The 20654-nt window shown below is 43.4% G+C and overlaps 2 protein-coding genes across 3 annotated transcripts; one reads left to right on the forward strand and one right to left on the reverse strand.

Annotated features, from left to right (window-relative positions):
- Window positions 1-396: 396 nt before the first annotated feature.
- On the reverse strand, window positions 397-7343 carry LOC143034843 (uncharacterized). Its single transcript, XM_076201187.1, has 4 exons — window positions 7242-7343; window positions 4859-6324; window positions 4462-4615; window positions 397-471 (listed from the first exon to the last, which is right to left on the reverse strand). Exons 1-4 carry the CDS (start codon window positions 7341-7343, stop codon window positions 397-399), a joined length of 1797 nt encoding a protein of 598 aa, XP_076057302.1.
- A 1342-nt stretch (window positions 7344-8685) lies between these two features.
- On the forward strand, window positions 8686-11741 carry LOC143034917 (uncharacterized). 2 transcript variants are annotated; one of them, XM_076201262.1, is made up of 2 exons: window positions 8686-8741; window positions 10056-11741. In XM_076201262.1, the coding sequence occupies exon 2, from the start codon at window positions 10157-10159 to the stop codon at window positions 10790-10792; it is 636 nt and encodes a 211-aa protein (XP_076057377.1). In that variant the 5' UTR covers window positions 8686-8741; window positions 10056-10156; the 3' UTR covers window positions 10793-11741. The 2 variants fall into 2 exon arrangements, with proteins under 2 accessions (XP_076057377.1, XP_076057375.1); XM_076201260.1 differs by lacking the exon at window positions 8686-8741 and adding an exon at window positions 8782-8989.
- The last annotated feature ends 8913 nt before the right edge of the window (window positions 11742-20654 follow it).

Below are 20654 nucleotides of genomic sequence, written 5' to 3' on the forward strand. Positions count from 1 at the left end.
GATTCTAATGCGCTATAGAAGGACATCTGTTTTGGTGGTCTGTAACAGACCCCGCATAAGATGGGATGCGATTTGGGTAACAATATTTCTATCCACACAGCTTCGAGCCCATCGTTACTCATAAGGTCTGTACGGGGGTTGAATGCTAAATCGTTACATATGTAAGTACAAACCCCTCCTCCGGTCCTCTTTCTATCATTACGCACAACACTATAACCCGGAATCGCAATTTCCGAGTCGGAGATGGTACTGTCTAGCCAAGTTTCGGTGACACCGATGACTGCTGCCCTGGTCCACCGCGCAAGTAGACGGAATTCGTCTATCTTAGGTAGAAGGCTTCTGGCATTTAAGTGCACGAAGTGGAGGCCCCGCTTTGAAGATAGCCATGAATTTTTTTTATTGTTCTTGGTGGCAATACTTGATCAAATCAACCAACTCAGCCGCTTCTATGGGTCTGATGTGTAAACTCCCCTGTACAGACCAATCAGTTTCATCTAAGCATCTTCAAATTCTATATTACAAGTTCTATTATTTTAAGAGGCGCTGGTGATCATAATGCTGTTGGTCAGTTATGAGACCAAAGGAATGCTGTACGAGATGCATCTTAATATTACATGTTCTTCAGAGTAACTCTTTTAAGCCATAACTTCCATGTAGTTACACAAGCTGAAGAGAATCCGGTTTGATAAACCTTATGTTTTTGTCTCGTAGGAGTACTATCCGTTTCCATACAATAAGTAACAGAAGAAAAATCATTCAAGTGTGGGCTATGTGGTACAGCTGTCTCTCAAAAATGTCTTCTTAAAGGACCTGTTAACCCACACAGGAGAGAAGTCTTTCCAATGTGACATTTACAATAGATCTTAATAGAGGATGCTCTCAAATGTCCATATAATGATCTCTACAGGAAAAAAAAATCCAGCGTGACCTTTGCGATGCAGCTTTCTCAAGAAAGTTTAATCTTAAACCACATATGATGACGTAGTCACGTACACAGGGGATAATCCTTTCCAGTGTGACTTATGTGATACTGTTATCTCGCGAAAAAAAGTGGTCTCGATAAGCACGTGAGGATATACGATTGAATAATAAAGACTTGTGTTCCTTATTTCTCACTACCTTGTTACTTGTTTTTACTGCTCACTTTGATTTTTGGTATCCCAAGTGAGGAGCATGGTACCGATTCCTACTCCCGGGAGAATTGGGTAACTCGCTTGGAAGGACAACGGCAAGTTTGTCTACAATTGAGTGCATAAATGATCCACCACTTCTGGGGTCTATATATAAATAGAATTTAGCATGCATATCATTGCTTATTTGTTAGTTTTGTATATATGTATATATATATATATATATATATATATATATATATATATATATATATATATATATATGTAGCCCTCTTCAGGAAAGTACATAAGATAGAGAACAGAGGGGACTTATAAACTACAGTAAGAAGAGATGTGGACAGTTGACCTCACTCAGGCGCGGGGCAAACTGGGGTGGCGGAGGAGGGAGGGGGGGAGGAGAGGGGGGGATGTAACGTCCGCACCAGCTTGCTTACTGCTGCGCGTGAGATGATGTCAGGTGTCCACTGCCCTTTAGAAATATTAATATTAGGGCATTCCTCAATTAATGCTGATTCGACTATATTCCTCCTGAAACCGCAGTGGGACTTAAACACTAATCTGGCCTTACCCCAGTCAAAAGAATGATTCTTATTTTTCACATGAAGAAATACAGCCGAATTTTCTTGCCCATACCTAATTGACCTTTTATGTTCTGCCAATCTAGTGTTCAAGTCTCTCCCGGTTTGACCCAAGTAAACCAAATCACAATCTTTGCAGGGCAAACAATAAACACCAGGTGACTCAACTTCCTTCGGTTTTTTGTTGAATGTTCACAATTTGCTTACGCACGGTGTTAGGATAGTGATAGGCAATAGTGAAACGTTCATGAGGAAACAATTTAGTAGAAGAACTGATGGTATTATTGAATGGAATTTTTAAAATGTCCTTAAAGGAGCGGTGAAAACTTGAGGGGACGGAAGTTTTAAAATGGTTGGCCCTAGCCTTACTGAGGGCTTGGTCCAGAAACCAAAATCCCCTTAAGAACGCAGCCGCCGAGTTTAATATATATATATATATATATATATATATATATATATATATATATATATATATATATATATATATATTGTATATATAAACAAGCCGCGGGCTTCGCCCTTTCCGGCTTGGCTGTGCAAACAGCGGCCTACGGCCGCAGCTTTCCGCGCTCTAATCCCTTGTTTTCCCCTTCGCCCTCGGCCTCGGGGCGGAACCCCAGCACAAAGAAGAACGCGAGGAAGAAGAACGCGAAGAAGAACACGAAGTAGAATGCGAAGAAGAACGCGAAGAAAAACGAGAAGAAGAACGCGAAGAAAAACGAGAAGAAGAACGCGAGGAGGAAGAAGAAGAAGAACGCGAAGAAGAAGAAGAAGAAGAAGAAGAAGAAGAAGAATACCACCTGACCCCGACTGACCCAAGCGCTTTTTCAAGAATATTTTTTTTGACAAAGTGTCACCGTAATACCACCTGTCTCCGACTTCCACAGCGTTTTTTAGAAGACTTAGATAGACTTAGATATATATATATATATATATATATATAGATATATATATATATATATATATATGTTTATATATATATATATATATATATATATATTGCAGAAAAAACACTGGTAAATAAGAAACGTAGTCATTTGTGAAATACTGCAAAAAGTATATATTACTTCTTTGTCGCGGCTAGTGCCGCTTAAATTGTTTTTATCGGCTTAAGAAACCTGCACAGCGAAGCTATAGCGGTAATCCCCTACCACACTCCTGGCCAAATGGCCACTTCCGGAAGGGAGTGTGTGGTTGGACATTCCGCATAAATCATCGGAAATTTAAAATTCCCGGCTCTGTGCAGGTGGCGCAAGCGTCCAAAACCCCACCTCCCCCTCCCTATCCCCTCCCTTCTTACTCGGCTGCACGGATTGAGCCGTCACTTCAATGAGAAATGAAGGCTTCGCCTGTGGGAGGAGGGAGGGACCCTAAATCTGTGCAGGTTTCTTAAGCCGATAAAAACAATTTAAGCGGCACTAGCCGCGACAAAGAAGTATTATCGGCTGAGAAGAAACCTGCACAGCGAAGCTAAGCATGAGACGAGGATAGGTGGGAGGAGAAGGTGAAGCCCAAATTGTAGTCGAGGACAGGGCTCAAGCCGTTATTACGTGTGTCTCGTATGGGAGACTATTCATCTTATCATTCAGTAGAGGGGAGACAAAAAGCATCAAGTACTTATATCGATATCAATATCAATATCAATATATATATATATATTCATTTGTTTATTTTTTATAAAAATAATATTGTACAATTTACATAGTGCATAAATTCTATGTAGAATATTGTATCTTGCTCAGCGGTTCCTGGGCCTTCCCCTACCCCTCGGTCGCCCTTTGCCCCCCTTCTTTTGCGAAGAGAGGGGTGGAGCCGTTCCCATGGCGACACATGGGACAGGGGTGATCGAGTGGTAGAGATACCGTGTCTTGAAGGAAGTTGCTGATGCCCAGCCCCCGAGGTCCTGCACCCGTTCCACAGAGTGGGTGCGGAGAAACGCCAGCGATGCCGCGAGGCCTCTGATGTTGTGGGCGTGGGGGGCATGGCCCGGGTCGGCCTTCTCTATAACGCGGCAAAGTAGACGCGCCAGGGACCTCGGGGTTAGGGGGTTCCGAGATTTCGAATTGTAGAAGAGATGATCCTCGGACACCCCTTCCGTGCGTTCCACGTAGTCTTTAAACGCACGGACCGGGCACAGCGGGTGTGGGTTTCCTTCCTCCAGGAAGGATGGTATTCTGATAGGGCCAATCATGTCGTCCGCCTGCTCATTCTTGGCTAGGAATGTAGGTGATGGAGCGAGAGTTAGGGCAGAGCAGTCCTCCTCCAGGTTGGAGGAGGACTGGTGGCGGGTGATCGCCGCCAGCTGTGACGCCCTGTAACCCGTAGCCAGGGCGAGCAGAAAGACGGCACGTTGAAGGAAGTGTTCCTCCTCCATGATGGTCCCTTCGAACGTCAGGTACTGCAGAACACGATGCAAGGACCAGGCTAGGACCGGCTGACGTCTCGGCTCTCTCGAGGCGCGGATCCCCTTCATTAGAAGGTTTCGCGCCCTTTGTAGCACTCTGATGTTCATGCCGAAGCAGAGTGGATCAGCGAGGGCTGCGTAGTGAGCCGAGATCGTCGCCGGTGCCCTGTTGGTGGTGTCAGCTAGCCAAGACAGGAAGTCCAGAACTGTGCTAGCGGAGATGGTCACTATCGCGTGTCTCCGAAGGTTGGGAGGGTTGTTGGATCTGGATGACGGTCGGGACCGTAGCGAAGACGCGGTCTGTCGCTTCCTGGTCGAACAGACCACGGGAAAGGGGAGCTGCTCTCACCACGCCCCGGCGAGCTATCTCCGGGGCCGACCGCGTTGCAGACTCACGAGCTGCCAAACGGGCCGCGGTGAAGGCCCTCGCTGCTGGGGGTAGGGCTGATGACGCCATGTTGGCTGTACCCTCTGCCACGGTAGAGAGTGCCGCCAGGGTGTCTCTGCATACAGAAAACACGCGAATCAAATTAGTAGGGCGAGAAGGATCCCGATCCCCGGAGGGTGTAATAAAGTCACATCGCTCAATTGTAGAACGTATAACATATGCGAGGCCGAGGTCGTTTCCGAACGACCTCGTCCTCGGGCGCTAGTCAAGAGGCTCCGTCCTGGGTGAAGACGCTACCTGAGCGTCTCTCGCCAGGACAGGTCTGGACCCTCTGTATAGATTGAAATATCCCACTCACCTCAATTCTTCCCGCGGGAAGTCCTCAAAGCTCGTGGCGAGCGTCGTCAGCCAGTTCCTCATCATCGCGATTGCCGTGACGGTCGAGATGGTAGAGGCAAGGTCTTGTCTGGTCGAGGCCTCCGTCGTCAGCAACTTAGCCTCCGGTTCACTAAGTTGATGGGGGAGGGCGGGGTCCCTGCCTGAGTGCCATAAGCAATCGCGCAGGCCCTCCGGCGCGAAGGGTGGTGGCAGGACGACGGGGAATGATGAAGGGATATGCCGTCGAGGAGGAACCGTCTTGGGTTGGTCTTGGGCCCGCTCGAAGAGAGCAGGGATGTCTAAGGCCTTCTCCCCTTTCTCCTGCGGGAACCAGGCGTTTGGGGAGAATGCTACCGCCGGTGAGTCCCCCGACCTGTCGACAAACATATGCCCATCAGGGTTTAAACGAGGGTTCTCCAGGAGAGCACCTAATGCGTCCAGAGTGTTAGAGGTGGAAATCCTGGAGGGCGTGGAGGCCGGGGCGGAGAGGGGTCGAATCTTGTATAGAACCTTAGCCCCCTCCTCGTCGTTGGCCCACTTTAGGATAACGTCATCTCTCCTCCTCCAGCCCTCCGGTAGCGAGTAGTCGGGAGACCAGGCCACTAGCTTGTGGCCTTCTCCAAACGAGTACTCCCAGGACCGGGGAAGGTCACACCATGAGAAGGGGCGGAACTCAAAAGAGTCCGTCATGGTAGGAGGATAAGGTAAAGAAGAACTGTAGTGGTCCTCCACCCCGTCCAATCCGACGGACGTCTGATTGGGGGGTTCCTCCTGAGAGGGGCCTTCTAGTCCTATACCTGTCGCCGGCACGGAGGGGCGGAGGGAAGGACCAGGAGGGAGAGTGGGAGGGGGGGCTAGAGCCGTAGGTTCAATAGGAGGTTGCTCTGGAGAGGGGTGCGTTATGATTTGCGCGGCCTGAAAGGCCGGATAATGTGATAGGGCCGATTCAAGGACGGGGCCTATCAGGGACGGAAGGAGGGCAGCCACTTGGGCAGCCAGAGTTCCCTCTCTCCTCGTTTCGTCCTCCGGCTCCCTGCCCTTGTGGGGTTTACGGCGAGGAAAAGGAGAGCGAGGAAGGGAGGGTGAGTTGGGGGAAGAGGCTGTGGAGGGTGGGGACAAGCTGAGCGTCCTGGACCTCGGTGAGGCAGACCTCTTTTTCGAGCGAGATTTCCTGCCGGGTTCACGCGAGTGAACTAGGGAGGAAGACGAGTTCGTGGGGGTGCTTGACAAAGCAAGCCGTAAGGGTTTTAAGGACCCTTGATGGTCGGATGTATGGGGCTGCCGAGAGGCCTGAGGACGCTCGGGGACACCATACTCCGCAACATCAGACTCGTCCCCTTGTACTCCGAGAGGCCCAGGTTGTGCACCAACGGAAGTCTCGGAGACATAGGGAGACGGATGGCGAGGGCGAATGAGGCCCAATTCCACGCCTAACGCCGGATCCGCCTACACCAGGGGGGGGTCGTCAGCGGATTTCAATTTCCGAGCTCTGCGCCATGCCTCCCGAAGGAGTTCGAGGGCGGCTAGCTTGGAACGGGTTTTGGGAGGAGCAGCACGAATCTCCTCAACCCGCGCTTTGCACACAACGCAGGCTAGGGGGTTAAAGCCAGCTTGTGAGAAACAAGGGGCATGGCGGGAGCAGAGGTCGTGGTGGCCGTCTGACGAGATCCTGGCTGTGCAGCCGGATTCCACACACAAGCGTTTGTTTGGACACAACACCGAAGGGGAAAAACTGCAGGAGAACAGGTAGGGCTCCCTACGAGAACACAAGAGCACGAGCAGGAACCAGACTTACCGGCATGAAAAGAAGGTGGGTTGTTGAGTGACCGACTCGTCTGGTTCCGCGATGCTAAGTGACGGCTCAATCCGTGCAGCCGAGTAAGAAGGGAGGGGATAGGGAGGGGGAGGTGGGGTTTTGGACGCTTGCGCCACCTGCACAGAGCCGGGAATTTTAAATTTCCGATGATTTATGCGGAATGTCCAACCACACACTCCCTTCCGGAAGTGGCCATTTGGCCAGGAGTGTGGTAGGGGATTACCGCTATAGCTTCGCTGTGCAGGTTTCTTCTCAGCCGATAAATATATATATATATATATATATATGTGTGTGTGTGTGTGTGTGTGTGTGTGTGTGTGTGTGTGTGTGTGTGTGTGTGTGTGTGTGTGTGTGTGTGTGTGTGTGTGTGTGTGTGTGTGTACACATATTTTGACTACCGCAGTAATATATTCGTTTGTGAACAGCCACTTTGAAAAGGCGTATCCCGAAATCCCTGACTACACCTTAAAGGAGAATGTCTGTAAAGTTCTGAAAAAAAAAGTGCTTTCTCGTGATAATTCCTTCACTTGGTTGACACTTCCATCACTGCGTCTCGCCAACCAGGGCTAAACCCACACTTCTGTTTCCGTAGCTTTCGTTTGTGTATTAGTAACTTAAGTACTGCTACACAGCCTCTCAGAGTATACATGGTATGCTTCTAAAAGGTGGTAAGTTTATTTGGCAAAGAATCAATATACGTGAAGTGCAGATAATAACAAGAACACATAGTTCAAAATAACAATTGCAACTGCCGAGGATAACACAAAAAGCAAGTAAGCTTATTTCCACTGTGGAGATTATTTAGCCGGAAGTTTGTTGTTATTTTCACCAGTCGCCGGGCAAAAGTCCCCGGTATATTCTCCGTGTGACTGATGCGCAAGAGTTTGCCAGCAAAGCAGGTAATAAGATCAAGTAGAATGTTAGCGAAAAATGCCTACTGTGCCGCCACCTTAAGCAACACAGTATTCCCGACCCTATTCAGCCTTACTAACCACTAGGGCTGGGCGGGATCGGAGCACTGGACCCGAATCCCACGGATCCGAGGAGACTTGACGAATCCGATTACCGACGCTGGTACTCGAATCCACTCTCCGAGACGAATACTCGTACGATTACACAGGATTATTTTCCCTTCACCTTCTATATTCAATATGAATGTCATTGTACTGATCATTATAACGAACTCAGTTTTACCAATGATGAGTAAAAAACAGTTTTAGTTATACGTATGAAAAATATCTTGGCTAACGACGTATAGCAGAAATTTAGTGTTTGTCATGTGCGTGTCTTTTTTTTTTTTTTTTTTTTTTTTACGAACGCTGATTGGCTGGGTCGTCTGGCAGGGATCCGCGAGCAGGCAGGGATTCGATTACCGCCAGGACCCGAGTACCGTGCGGATCCCTCTCTCTCGCTAGTCTCCCCGCGCGCTGCAGGTACTCGGATCCGGATCCGAATCCCACGGATCCAGTAAGCTCAAGTACTCGGATCCACGAATCCTAAAATGTCGGATCCTGCCCAGCACTACTAGCCACAAATTTATTCCAAACCGAAATGAAGTGGACTGATTTCGACTACTCAAGATGGTCCCGAAATCCATTAACAATGAACCCATAACAAAGAACTGCCCCATGAAAGTGTAGCAAAATAAAAATTAATAAGTATACTCTGTCTGAACATTTAATCATATTAATTGCAAGACCCAAGAGTGACAAAACTTCTGGGGCGAAGCCCATAACGATCATAGATGGATTCCACGATTATGGTTTGACGACATAGAGAATCCCCGAACATGTCTGACAACAAAAAATAATAATGATGGTAAATAATAATAATTGGATTATGCAAAGTATGCATCAACTTCAAACATACAATAATAATAGGAAGAATAAGACTCCAACAAGAAAACATACCCGTCAAAAAGTGTTCACACCACAATGGAATTTAGAGAGGAAAGTCACCCCTTAAATTACTTAGGTTTTCTCTAGTCTGATTATAAATTGCTTGCCCTCCAACAGAGTACACTATGTAAAACAAATTATAAAGAAAGGTATTTATGTCTAGGGTAGCAAGATTATTCTTATTATTGGAAAATATATAATACCCATAAGTATCATGGAAATTATAAGCACAGGTGAAAGCCACACATATGATAGCAATATTTAATTGTATACACTACCTTCCAGGTATATAATGTAAATGTTTACAAATAGACATTGTGACAAGGATGCAGTTGTTTTGAAAAAGAAACGTCGATAATAATGCTGTAATTTGGTGATGAGATGAAAGAAGTGACAGGTAAAAACAAGCAGTTGGTATGATGATATACCTCGTAGACAGGTAAATAGGTTTTTTGGGGTCTGAAATGCAGTGAAAGTCCTGTCTCAGAGGAGAAACCATGATAATGCGGAAAAATTTATGTTGTAGATTATATTATGTAGTAAAATTCTAGAGTAGCACTATGTGCAGTAATTAGAATCACATCTGTTGAAGGTCTGCAATATGTGTTTAACTTATCATGACCTAACCTATCCTTTCCTGTTGTGTTATTTACTGATAAAACTACTTTTTTCTGATGCAGCTGTCTAAAGGCACTTTTCCCTTTCTTTGAAATATCCAAATAGAAAAAAAAACTATTTCAATTTAGAGGTATTGTCATTCAAAATTTATTGTCCGTTACAGATACTGATATGGATTTTTTGTATAACTGCTTTATAAACTTTCTAATTCATATTGTATAATTGTACTATCTCACGCTATTGATGGTTTACTAGAGCAGTGTTGTGGATCCAATAGTTACCTAAGTGCAATTTTGGGCTTTCTGATTCACCACAGTACAAATGCTGCAGTAATGGTACATAAAAAAATTAAAAGAATGTAAACTTAACCCCTTCCATATTCAGTGACACTTTTTCTTTTATTCTTATACATGTGAAAGTGAAAATTATTAAGTACTCGTTAGAATTATTCTAATTATAAATTATGTCATTTTGGAATAAACTTTGATTCATTGTGATATCTAGGTATGAAGTTGTCAATACGTTGATTTGGGTCAGAGTTGTTCTCATTGTCAGATCTGGTTATTTAACATAAAGTTAGTACATCTGCTCATGGGAGGTGGGAACATATCAGTGTTGAATAGCCATTGAGTGAATTTCAACATTTATTTTCATTTATCCTTATTTTCAATGGATTATAAGCAGTATATCTGTTAGTACTGCCACTTGTTATATGTCTAGCACTGCCAACTGTATTTATATTAAATGGTACTGTAGGAAGCATCAAGGTATGGAATGATCTACATGTGTATGAAATGTACACTCATAATATAAAAAAATTCCTAAATTAAATTTTTCTTCTGCAGGACAAGGATAACTAAGATAACATTGGAAAATATGTGCAGAAGTATATTCACCATAAAAGGACCTAAATGGAGAATAATCTGGTTAAGTGTGAATCATATAGATGTCACATAAAACTAATCTCACGTTTTACAAAATGACTTACACAGGAGAAAAACCTTTCCAGTGTGATCTGTGTAATACAGCTTTTTCACAAAAGAGAGATTTAAAATATCACATGATGACCCACACAGGAGAGAAGCCCTTCCAGTGTGACTTGTGTGATGCCCTTCTTTCAGGAAAGAGTGCCCTCAGATATCATATGATGATCCACACCGGAGATAAACCTTTTCAATGTGACCTGTGTGATTCAGCTTTCTCACGAAGAAGTCATTTCAAACTACATATGATGACCCACACAGGAGAGAAACCTTTCCACTGTAATCTATGTGATGCAGCTTTCTCAGGAAAGGGTGATCTCAAAAGGCATGTAATGATCCACACAGGAGAGAAGCCATTTCATTGTGATCTGTGCAATGCAGGTTTCCCAACAAACACTGCTCTCAAATATCACTTAATGACCCACACTGGAGAGAAGCCTTTCCAGTGTGATTTGTGTGATGCCTCTTTTTCACGAAAATGTCATCTAAATAGGCATAGGCTCACCCATACTGGAGAGAAACCGTTTCAGTGTGGCCTTTGCGATTCAGCTTTCTCACGAAATTGTCACCTCAAAAGGCATGTTATGACCCACACATGAGAGGAGCCTTTCCAGTGAGATATCTGTAATGGAGGTTTCCCAACAAAAAGTGTCTCAAATATCATGTGATGACCCACATGAATGAAACCTTTTCATTGTGATCTAAGCACTGAAGGTTTTTCAGAAAGTTATGTGATGACCCATATAAGAAAGGTCTTTTCATTGTAACTTGTGCAGTACAGCACATTAGTGATCTCAAAAGATATGTGATGATGTATATTGTAGGTAACATTCCTAGTATCTCATTTCCAATATATTTTTTCATGAAGGACTGATCTCAAGTGGTAGAAGAGAAGCCTTGTCAGCATGACCTTTGTGGTGCCACATTCATGTAATTATTTTCTTTATTTTAGACACTGATATTTGTATCAGTCAGTCAGCTGTTGTATATCAAACATTATCTGAATAATAAGAAAAACTGATTCATCTGAATATGCAATGGTTGGTTATGCAAAAATATAATAGGCAAAAAAAAAAAAATAAAGTAGATCAAATAAGGATTTACCCTGTGACCAAATGTGAGTGGACCAACTGGCTTAAATTAGATTTTATAACATTTGTAGATATGTTGCTTAATGACCCCTTTCAAGAGGTGAATGATGTAAAGGCTGAGGATAGTGCATATCAACAGTTTGTCATATTATGACATGTAACTGATACATATTTTATTTTCATATGAGCCTCGGATCAAACATGATTTATTTACCTTTTTCTCAAGCAGAAAAATTAGCTAAAAATCTTGGCTCCTCTTCAATTGATTTGGGAGCCACTTTTGTCTTTATGTTGGTACAAGGCAAAGCCCTTACAGCATGCTTGTGGTGAGAAGTCCTAGTTCCTGAATATTTGCAAGATTGACTTACATAAGATATATGACTTACTGCAGAAGAAATTATAAAGAAATTTGTCATATGAGGTGTAGCAGGATCAGCACATACATTTTTCCTATGTATATATATATATATATATATATATATATATTTTTTTTTTTTTTTTTTTTTTTTTTTTTTTTTTACCTAATTATATAATATTTACCTAATTGTAGGATACAGGAAAGGAGCAACACTCATTAGGTCCTGTCTCCTATTCTCTAATTTTCTAACATACTAAGACTCAAATTTATGTATGGTTCCAACTTAATCTATATGTGTCACCTTTGTTTCAGAATAAGCAGTCGCTACACCAAAGGTTCGAGGCCTTGTGGTGGAGCTTATTTCCATAAATCTATTATATCTTTGATTTCTAATTATCATACTTAGATTTGAACTCATGTATCATTTAAGCTTGGGCTATATCACCTTCTAAGCTATTCCACATATTTATACATCTATATGGAAAAATGTATTTCTTCACATCCTTTCGACACGTGGTCTTTCTTAATTTACTTCCATAGCCTCTTAAAGCCCTCCCATCTTTAATCAGGAAATCTCTTTTTTCAATCCAATCTATCCCCTTTAGTGTCCTGAACATTGTAATCATGTCACCTCTTTCTCTTCAAGCTTTCAAGGTTAACAGACCCAGTACCTTTAGTCTTTCCTCATATGGTTTATATGCCAGGCTAGGGACCAGTGTGGTTGCTCCCCTTTGTAGTCTCAATCTTGCTTATATCCTTCACTCTGTGTGGGGACCATACTACAGATGCATATTCCAATCTTGGACGTATCAGGATTTCGATGAGTTTTTTTCATCATCTCTTCATCCATTAATCTTCTGCAGTAGTTCATATGTCTCTCCCACAATCCTGTTGATATGTCTGTCGGGTGACAGGTTGTCTTTTATCAACATTTCCAAGTCTTTCTCCTCCTTTGCTTTTGTAATGTGTTCACTTCCCAAGGAAGCATGTGTGTGTGTGTGTCTGTATCTGTACACCACATTGTTATTGTTTGTTCCTTCCTTGTAAATACAACCACAACATTTTGACTCTCTAAAGATAATTATAATGTACAAAACATTTATTGTCTCCATTTCTTCTGTGACAACTTTTCATTACCAATAGAAATTTTACTTTGTCTATGCATTTTTCTCTAATAACCTTCTCTAGTACCCTTTCTGCTGTGTTTGTGAGTGACAAGGACCAACATCACATACCTGCAAGTGGTGGTCTTTTAGAAATAATGCCAGAGAGTATCATCTTTGCTTTTTGTCTTAAAAATGTATCAACACCCTCGCCTCCATCTGAAGGTGTAGCCATGAGGGTCTGACACTTGGTTTCATGACTGACACCAAGATGATCTGTCACCTTCGACTGTACTTCCCCCCCACCTTTTTACATAAGAACCTTAACCTTTCCTCCATGAAGAAGGTAAGAACTATATATCAAAAGGCGTGTTAGTTGAACTCGTGGCAAAAATTATTTGCAGGTGACACTGGTTTGTAGTCTAATAGGTGCTCTAAAGTTTTTATTTATTTGTTTAATTTTTTTTTTCCTTTTCTTTTTTTTCTTTTTCTTTTTTCTTAATGATAGGACAGAAATAGAACTCTGTTTAATAGGGATCTCCATCTCCTAAGAAGTTTTGGTGACACAGCACTCAGGTCTTCAGCATGTTCATTCAGCATTCACCGAGTCAACAATTCTAACTCCTTTTGGACCTGTCACTTCTACAAACCATGTTTGCCGTACAAAAGGCAGTGTACTGTACATTGTTAAGATCCCAGTCATCCCACAGATACTGAGTTTTTGACCGATGCCAACTCCCAACCCACCTCTACATACCTGAGACACAACACATGGCAGTATTATCCACGCCCATGCCACTTTCATTTCAAGCATTTTGAACACTCTAAACATTGATATCGCCATCTATTAGGTATATGTGTACACTGCTTGGCCGCCGCACACGGCTCCCACATGCCCAAACAGTGCTAACCTTGTTTACCGTGGTCATGAAAACGTGGTGTTGTCTTCATGCTGCACACCTTTGAAAACGAACTCCTCCGCCTTCGAAACTCAAGGCAGATTAGCTTTCAAGGAATCCGAATCCGAGTAAGACCCATGGTGGATAAACTTGGAACCGCATCTGAAGAAACAACAGTCCGCTACCCCGGCGCGACCCCCACCCCACCCCGACATTTTAGCTCCATCAGCCTCACCAAGCAAAGATTCAAACACAACACAAGAACCCAACATAGTCTCACCTCACACTCCCACCAATAACCCCGTCCCAATGTACACCCAGCCCCGACTTAAGCCAACCCACCACATCCACTATCAACTTGACCCTTTCTACGCCCCATCCACCATACCACCAACAATCCAACTTTTACCATTCAAAGAAGGAGAGCCAAGTACCCAACCAAATACGATTAGTACAAGCATTTAATATTCCATGGAATTAAGTTTTATTAAGAGATCTGACCTATAGAATTGGCGGAGATGTACTAAAATGGCTAGTTACAAGGTCGGTGTGCTAGTAATTGTAGCTAGCGAAAGGTAAGTAAAATGAAAGCTGAATACATTATATTAAAAAAAGCAACTAAAGAGTAACTTGAACACACATTAAGAACAAGATAGAAGTTTGGCCAGTCTGAAAAGGGAAAAAGTAATTCCAGACACTTAAATGCAACAGCATTGCCCAACACTCCCTCTTCTCGGACATCAAAACAAAATATTTTCACGGGGTGACTTATGGGGTGATCTGGTCACTGCCCGACCGGCTTATTGTCAAGTCGTCCTGCTACTATGGACTACCTAGGAGAGACCACCGGCTCTGTTCTGTAAAATTTGGGAAAAATATTCCCAAGGGCTTTAAGTGTGAGCCCATTTGGTGGGTGATTTGACTTATGAGTGTGTGTGGGCCCAGACACACACACTCATACCACCGGCTCGCGCGGGATCGGTAGCTGTTGGAGGGGAAGAGATGTCTTCCTGTTACCAACTCATCTCGCTTGCCAATATGCGGGTTCCGGGTAGCTATAAAGGGGGATTGGTTTTAATAAGTATCCCCGCAAAAATGGGAAAAAATATTTGTTTTTGTAAGGAAGTAGGTTTTAACAACGTATCCTCGAGAAAATGTCTTTCCTGGAAATAACGAAGGCGCAGGAACCCGGCCGCGATGTTTTTCTCCTAATCGACATGTCTATTGGCTTATCGTGGTCTTCATTGCCGCAAAGGTCAACGGACACAGAAATGAATGAACAACTACCATTGCCAGAAACCTGTACAGCAATGGTTCTTGACCATTTTTGGCAGCGACCCAAAATCCTGTCTAGATCGACCATGGCGACCCATACCCTCTACATTTAGTTTCATTTAACTTTCATATGTACTTGACTAAATCTACTCTATAATGCTGTGCTTGTATGTTAATGATTTAGTTATTCTAACACAGTATTATTACTTATGATAATATTTTCATCAGGATTATTAGGAAAATGATAATTCCACAAATCCTTGAGTACTCATTCAAATGGTGACCCAACTTTGGGTCGGGACCCAGGATTAAGAATCACTGTTGTACAGGAACCCTAGACTAGCTTCAAGAATTAACTTCGTGTCAGCATCCACGGCCATTCCGTAAGAGGGTCAGAATGTTTCTGTTTTACTGGAAATTAGATCCAAAGTTCGGCTACGCAGAAAAATGGCTTCCCACTTGGCAGACGCTTTCAATGTATCCATGGATTCTTCAGGAGCAGATTGCAGTCTTCCTAGCAATAAGCCATATTCAAAATCCTTGATTTTCCCGATACAACGACAAGAATAATAACCAAGGGACATTTCGCCCACGACCTTAAACTAAACTCCTGTGAATTTAATTGTTCGCAGCGGTATAGGCCTAGATCTCTACAAATTAACCACGAACAATTATGCTGAGGTGCTATTATATACGTAGTGCTGGAACGTGCTGACACTACAACTGGGAGAAGTAGGACCGGGACGCGGAATGAGTTGGCACGGGACGAATCCTGTCACCGTCCGACCTGTGGAACGTGGCCAATGCTACTATATCATGAACATACTAGAATAATAATAATACCGCAAACCTAAACAGTGTAGTTCCCTAAAAAATTTGAGCAATCTCGCTAACCAAAGATACAATAGTAGTAGTATGGGTACGTACCTAAGTTGCGCGCGTGCACGTCTTACAATTGGTGCGCAAAGGGTGGAAATGAACACAATTTTCAAGGTGGCATTGAATTTTGTAACTGGAAGATGAATATTATTATTCCATAATAACAAGAGAAAAACACTTCAAATATATAATTACGTCATAAATAAGACATACTCAAGGATGTGTGCATTTGCTTGAAGTGGTAGCATTAGAGCAATGGTTACATGCACTGTGTACATACTTCAGAAAGAGCAACACAAGTTTGCACGCAAGCAGATTTCCGTAAAATGTTGGAACATTGGCCGGTGCCAGTATAGTATGTGGCCTACCTTTTGGATGGAACCTACGATTTTTTTTTTTTTTTTTTTTTTTTTTTTTTTTTATTATAGTATGTGGCTTACCTTCCCAATTAGGCCAGGTACCTAACCTTGTTTTAAATTCTTCCTGATGTAGAACACATTCAAATAGGGTAGGTCACATATTATACCAGTTTGAAAGAGGTAGGCCACATATTATACCAGTTTCAAAGAGGTAGGCCACATACTATACCAACACCCGTTGGCCTTGGGTCTCCTGCAAGAGAAAATCAGGTTTATGTTGTGGTCACCAATGATGGTGTTGTACGTAGATAAGGTTAACAATACAGTGAGTGACGTGTTTGTGGTATGTATTTAGGTAATTATGCAATACAGACGAACTATGCCCAGCAGCACTTAGGCTGGGTATCTTCTGGGCATATATAGTACCAGGTGTAACAGAATACATATATGGAGCATATGCATGCAGGAAAAGATAAGATTTACCTACAGGTAGACAGGGCCCCGACATGGGTAAGTGCCGCCCCGGGGCAGGTCGAAAAGCGCCCCCCACCCCCCACACACACCACCACTACCACCACCTTCCACATCTGATGGTCACTAGCACGATTCACATGTAACATTCATCCACAAAACAACGTTTATACACACATCATTCATACACACAACTCATGATAAATAAATCATGCATTAAAAGTACATTAGGGGGAATTTGCTTTATCTTCTTTTCACCAAAAGTGCCGCACCGTCCCCAAAAACGTGCGGCCCCGGGGCATTGCCCCCCCCCTGCCCGTCCCCTTGTCAGGGCCCTGCAGGTAGAATATATACAAACATACGTGAAATTACATTATATTACATGGCAACGATGCATTTGCCTAAATGCGTACTTGGATTAGTGACTCACAACAAAGCGAATGACTACGGAGATATCTACACTGAGTCTCATATTGCGCCAACACGTTACTCAACGTGTTGATTGTAATGTTGTGAGCGTGTTTTTTCAACACTCCGTGCACCTCACAACCGCTCTAATTTCATGCAGCTGGGCAATGCCCACCTTGACGTAGAGGGGATTTTGCAAGATGACTGAAGGGAATATCCAATCCTTTATATGTGAGGCGTGTACACGCGCGCACGCACGCATTTAGTACATGATGGGACGTCCAACGTCTTCAGAGAACTCCCAAGGGACTCCTTATTGTGCTCGACCTCACAGCGATCATGTGGGCCAAACGCATCTGACCTCACGCGGACATCTGGGCCGAACGGCTGGACATCTGGTCGAACATTGCCAAACTGCAAAATCAGCATACCTCAAATATATATTTTATATGCGTTCCCATTTGTAAATATTTAATCCATGCATAAATACTGAGTGTCCATACTCAGTCCATGCACTGTGCATTGTAGTAATACGAGTAATGCGTAGATAGAGAATAAATTGTAAATAGCTAACTGTTGTGGCAACAGCCATCATGTGCATGTAAATATAACCATTGGCAACTGCCAGAGTTAACCTCGGCGAATGCTGTGAGAATGTAGTACAGTCTAGAAGAAGAGGAATAAAAAATAAAACCATCAACTAGTTTGTCTCAACGCCTCCAAACTCATTGTAGATTACCAACAACAAATCTACATTTTGGTGGCAGCGGTGGGAAATTAAATTCTAACTACAGGGAAGGTAAGTTGCTCGCTAAGCTCTCCAGGATGGCACCTATAACCGAGTGGACAAAGAACAACACACTCGCATTTATAAATTTACTACAGCAGCATCTCTACCTTTGAAACGTAAAGTGTGAGGAGCACAAGCGGAGGGACTTAGCCTAGTCCACACTGACCCGCGTGCAGCGCTGCATGTGACAGTTGGCAGTGTTGGATGCAGCGGCGGGTGTCCACTGTCCACACTAACTGTGAATACTCGGAGTACTGCAGCGTGTCAGTCGCCTTTGAATACTGTCAAAGGAAGGACGTGTATCCTCATTATCCAGTCCACAGTTCATAATACGAGACATTTCTGCTTTAATTACTTCCCATTTTGCACTTCTTAAATCCCTTAGTGTGTACTCCTTGCACTTCACATTTCAAAGGCAAGGATGCTGTTGCAGTAAATGTATAAACGCGAGTGTTGCTCTTTGTCCCTGGGATATAGGTGTCATCCAAGAGAGTTTAGCACGCGGCGTGCTTTTGCCCTCTGCGTCAAGATGGGCACTACCCAGCTGCATGAAATAAGAACGGTTGTGAGGCGCGCGACATGTTCAGAAAGCCCGTTCGCAACACTACAAGCAACACGTTAAGTAACGCGTTCGCGCAACATGAGGCTCAGTGTAGATGAGCCCTTATGAAAGTAATCAAAGCAGAAAAACTTGAATTATGAACTGTGAAAAGGACAGTGATGGCAAACATCCTTCCCTCAATAATGTTCAGAGGCGACTGACGCGCTGCAGCACTCCGGGCACAGACTATGTAGACATTCAGTGCTGCATTGAACACTGCCAACTACCTCATGTGAGGCTCAGTGTGGACCAGGCTTGAATATTCACTTAAATCATACTAGAAATATATCAAATGTAGGACCCTCACGATTGCTTAAATAATTCGTTCGTGACCGTTAATGTCCTGAGCGCGCTCCGAATGCTCTACATTTTTTTTTTTTTTCGACGAAGAACAAAGAAAAATGAAACACCAAATATCAATCCTCATGGCGCTTACGTCGCAGCGCTCGTGTGCGCGCGCTTCCCACGAAACCCGAAAAACCCAATCAGAGACCCTCACTGCGATCACCGTTTTCCACTGAACGCCGGCGTTTCGCGTTGGGTCGTGATTCTCCTACGACCCAACGACCCGATTTTTTTTTTTTTTTTTTTTTTTTTTTTAGAGAACGAAGTAGAATAAAATATACTTACTTTCAACCCGCATATCGCTTCGCGCTAAACCCAAAGAACCCAATCAGAAACCCTCATAGCGTGAGAGAATTATAGTCACTACAGATGCATTACTATTGTTATGGTTTTGTTTTTGTTTTTTTATCATGGTAATCTCATCTTTATTTGTCTTTCTATTTCATCTTGTTATTTCTAACAAATATATTCGTTGCTTTCCTTTCAGTTGTCGTGGTTTGGGTTCGTGGTGGACAAGCCAGAAAAAATGAGATCCACAATAACACTAAAACTAAGGTTTAGTGGTTTATATGCTCCGAGGTAACGGACGAAGTCTCGTTGGGAGAAGGTCCGGAGTGAAGGACTCATCAAGCGTCGTGGCTGTGGGCGGAGGGCCACAGGAGGGAATGAGGCGACTTGCTGGATGGAACTGGTCCCGAGGCATCTTGCTGGGGAGAACTGGTCCCGAGCCGTCTTGCTGGGGAGAACTGGTCCCGAGGCCTCTTGCTGGAGAGAACTGCTGCTTGGAGTTGAGCCCGGGAGAGAAGTCGGGAGAGGTCGTCGTCGACTTGCTAGGTAAGACCACCTGCTAGCGCGGGATCGGTTGTTGTGGGAGGGGAAGAATGTCTGTAAGAAAATGAAAAGATAGTAGTGTATAAAAGAGGGTTTTTGCCACCGGGCGATTGAGCGAGCGATTAGGGGCGGTTGGTGGTCGTGGCTCAGGAGAAATGGGCAGGGAACTCGGACGGCGGCGCCGACGCCTGGGATTAGAATCACCAAAAGTTGAGAAAATGGCAGGAGGCGTAGTAGTAGAGAAAGGTGGAAGAACAGAAAAATCTTTAGTGAGAGGTAAACTGAAACGAGAAGACCTTTTAAAGGAGGATGGCGGGAACGTGGGGAGCTTTCCAAGTTTCTGGTTGGCTGACAGAAACTTGGCGAACTATGCTTGGCGAACTATGCTTGCCAACTACAGCTAGTATAAAAGCCAAGCTCGAGTTGTGTGACATAATACCATGCAATAAACAAGCACACATCCTAGGCCTCACCATCAACACACAAGGAATAAAACACATCAAAAACAGAATACAAATCACAAAAAACACACTCAACAGACTAAGATGCTTCAGAGGACTAACAACAAAAACACAAATAAAACTTTACAAAACACTAGCACGACCACAACTGGAATACCCCCCAATAATCATAGTCACAAGCACACACACAAACATCAAAAACATGCAAACATTACAAAACAAAACATTAAGGAAAATACTAAGACATAAACCACCATACCTAGAAGCACAAGAACAACTCCACAAAACAACAAACATAGAAACAATACACTCAAGGCTCATAAGACTAAGCAGTAAAGCATGGAATAACATATTAAGTTGTGTGTTAATATTATTAACACACAACATAATACCCCCACCTCCACAATCATCAAAAACACACACACACACAAAAACACAAGACCACAAAAACTGGCCCAGAATTAAGACTATACTAGGCTAAAATCCAGTCCTTCCGCCACAGACATGGCCACTAGCTAAAAAAAAAAAGGAAGGTTACGTATATAAGATATAAAGTAATATAAAAATAAATAATACATAAGGCACATTGT

Source organism: Oratosquilla oratoria, chromosome 18 (assembly GCF_046742065.1).
Source record: "Oratosquilla oratoria isolate Oo_2021 chromosome 18, ASM4674206v1, whole genome shotgun sequence".
Classification (NCBI taxonomy): Eukaryota; Metazoa; Arthropoda; class Malacostraca; order Stomatopoda; family Squillidae; genus Oratosquilla; species Oratosquilla oratoria.

Excerpts from the sequence above, each read along its gene's own strand:
- LOC143034843 (XM_076201187.1), bottom strand. The coding sequence starts at position 7,343 with ATGTATACTCTGAGAGGCTGTGTAGCAGTACTTAAGTTACTAATACAC. Across the intron at positions 4,616-4,858 it reads TTCCCGCGGGAAGAATTGAG|AGACACCCTGGCGGCACTCT; the intron begins GTGAGTGGGATA and ends TTCTGTATGCAG. Across the intron at positions 472-4,461 it reads AGATAGCTCGCCGGGGCGTG|GGGAGTTTACACATCAGACC; the intron begins GTGAGAGCAGCT and ends TGGTCTGTACAG.
- LOC143034917 (XM_076201262.1), top strand. The coding sequence starts at position 10,157 with ATGTCACATAAAACTAATCTCACGTTTTACAAAATGACTTACACAGGA.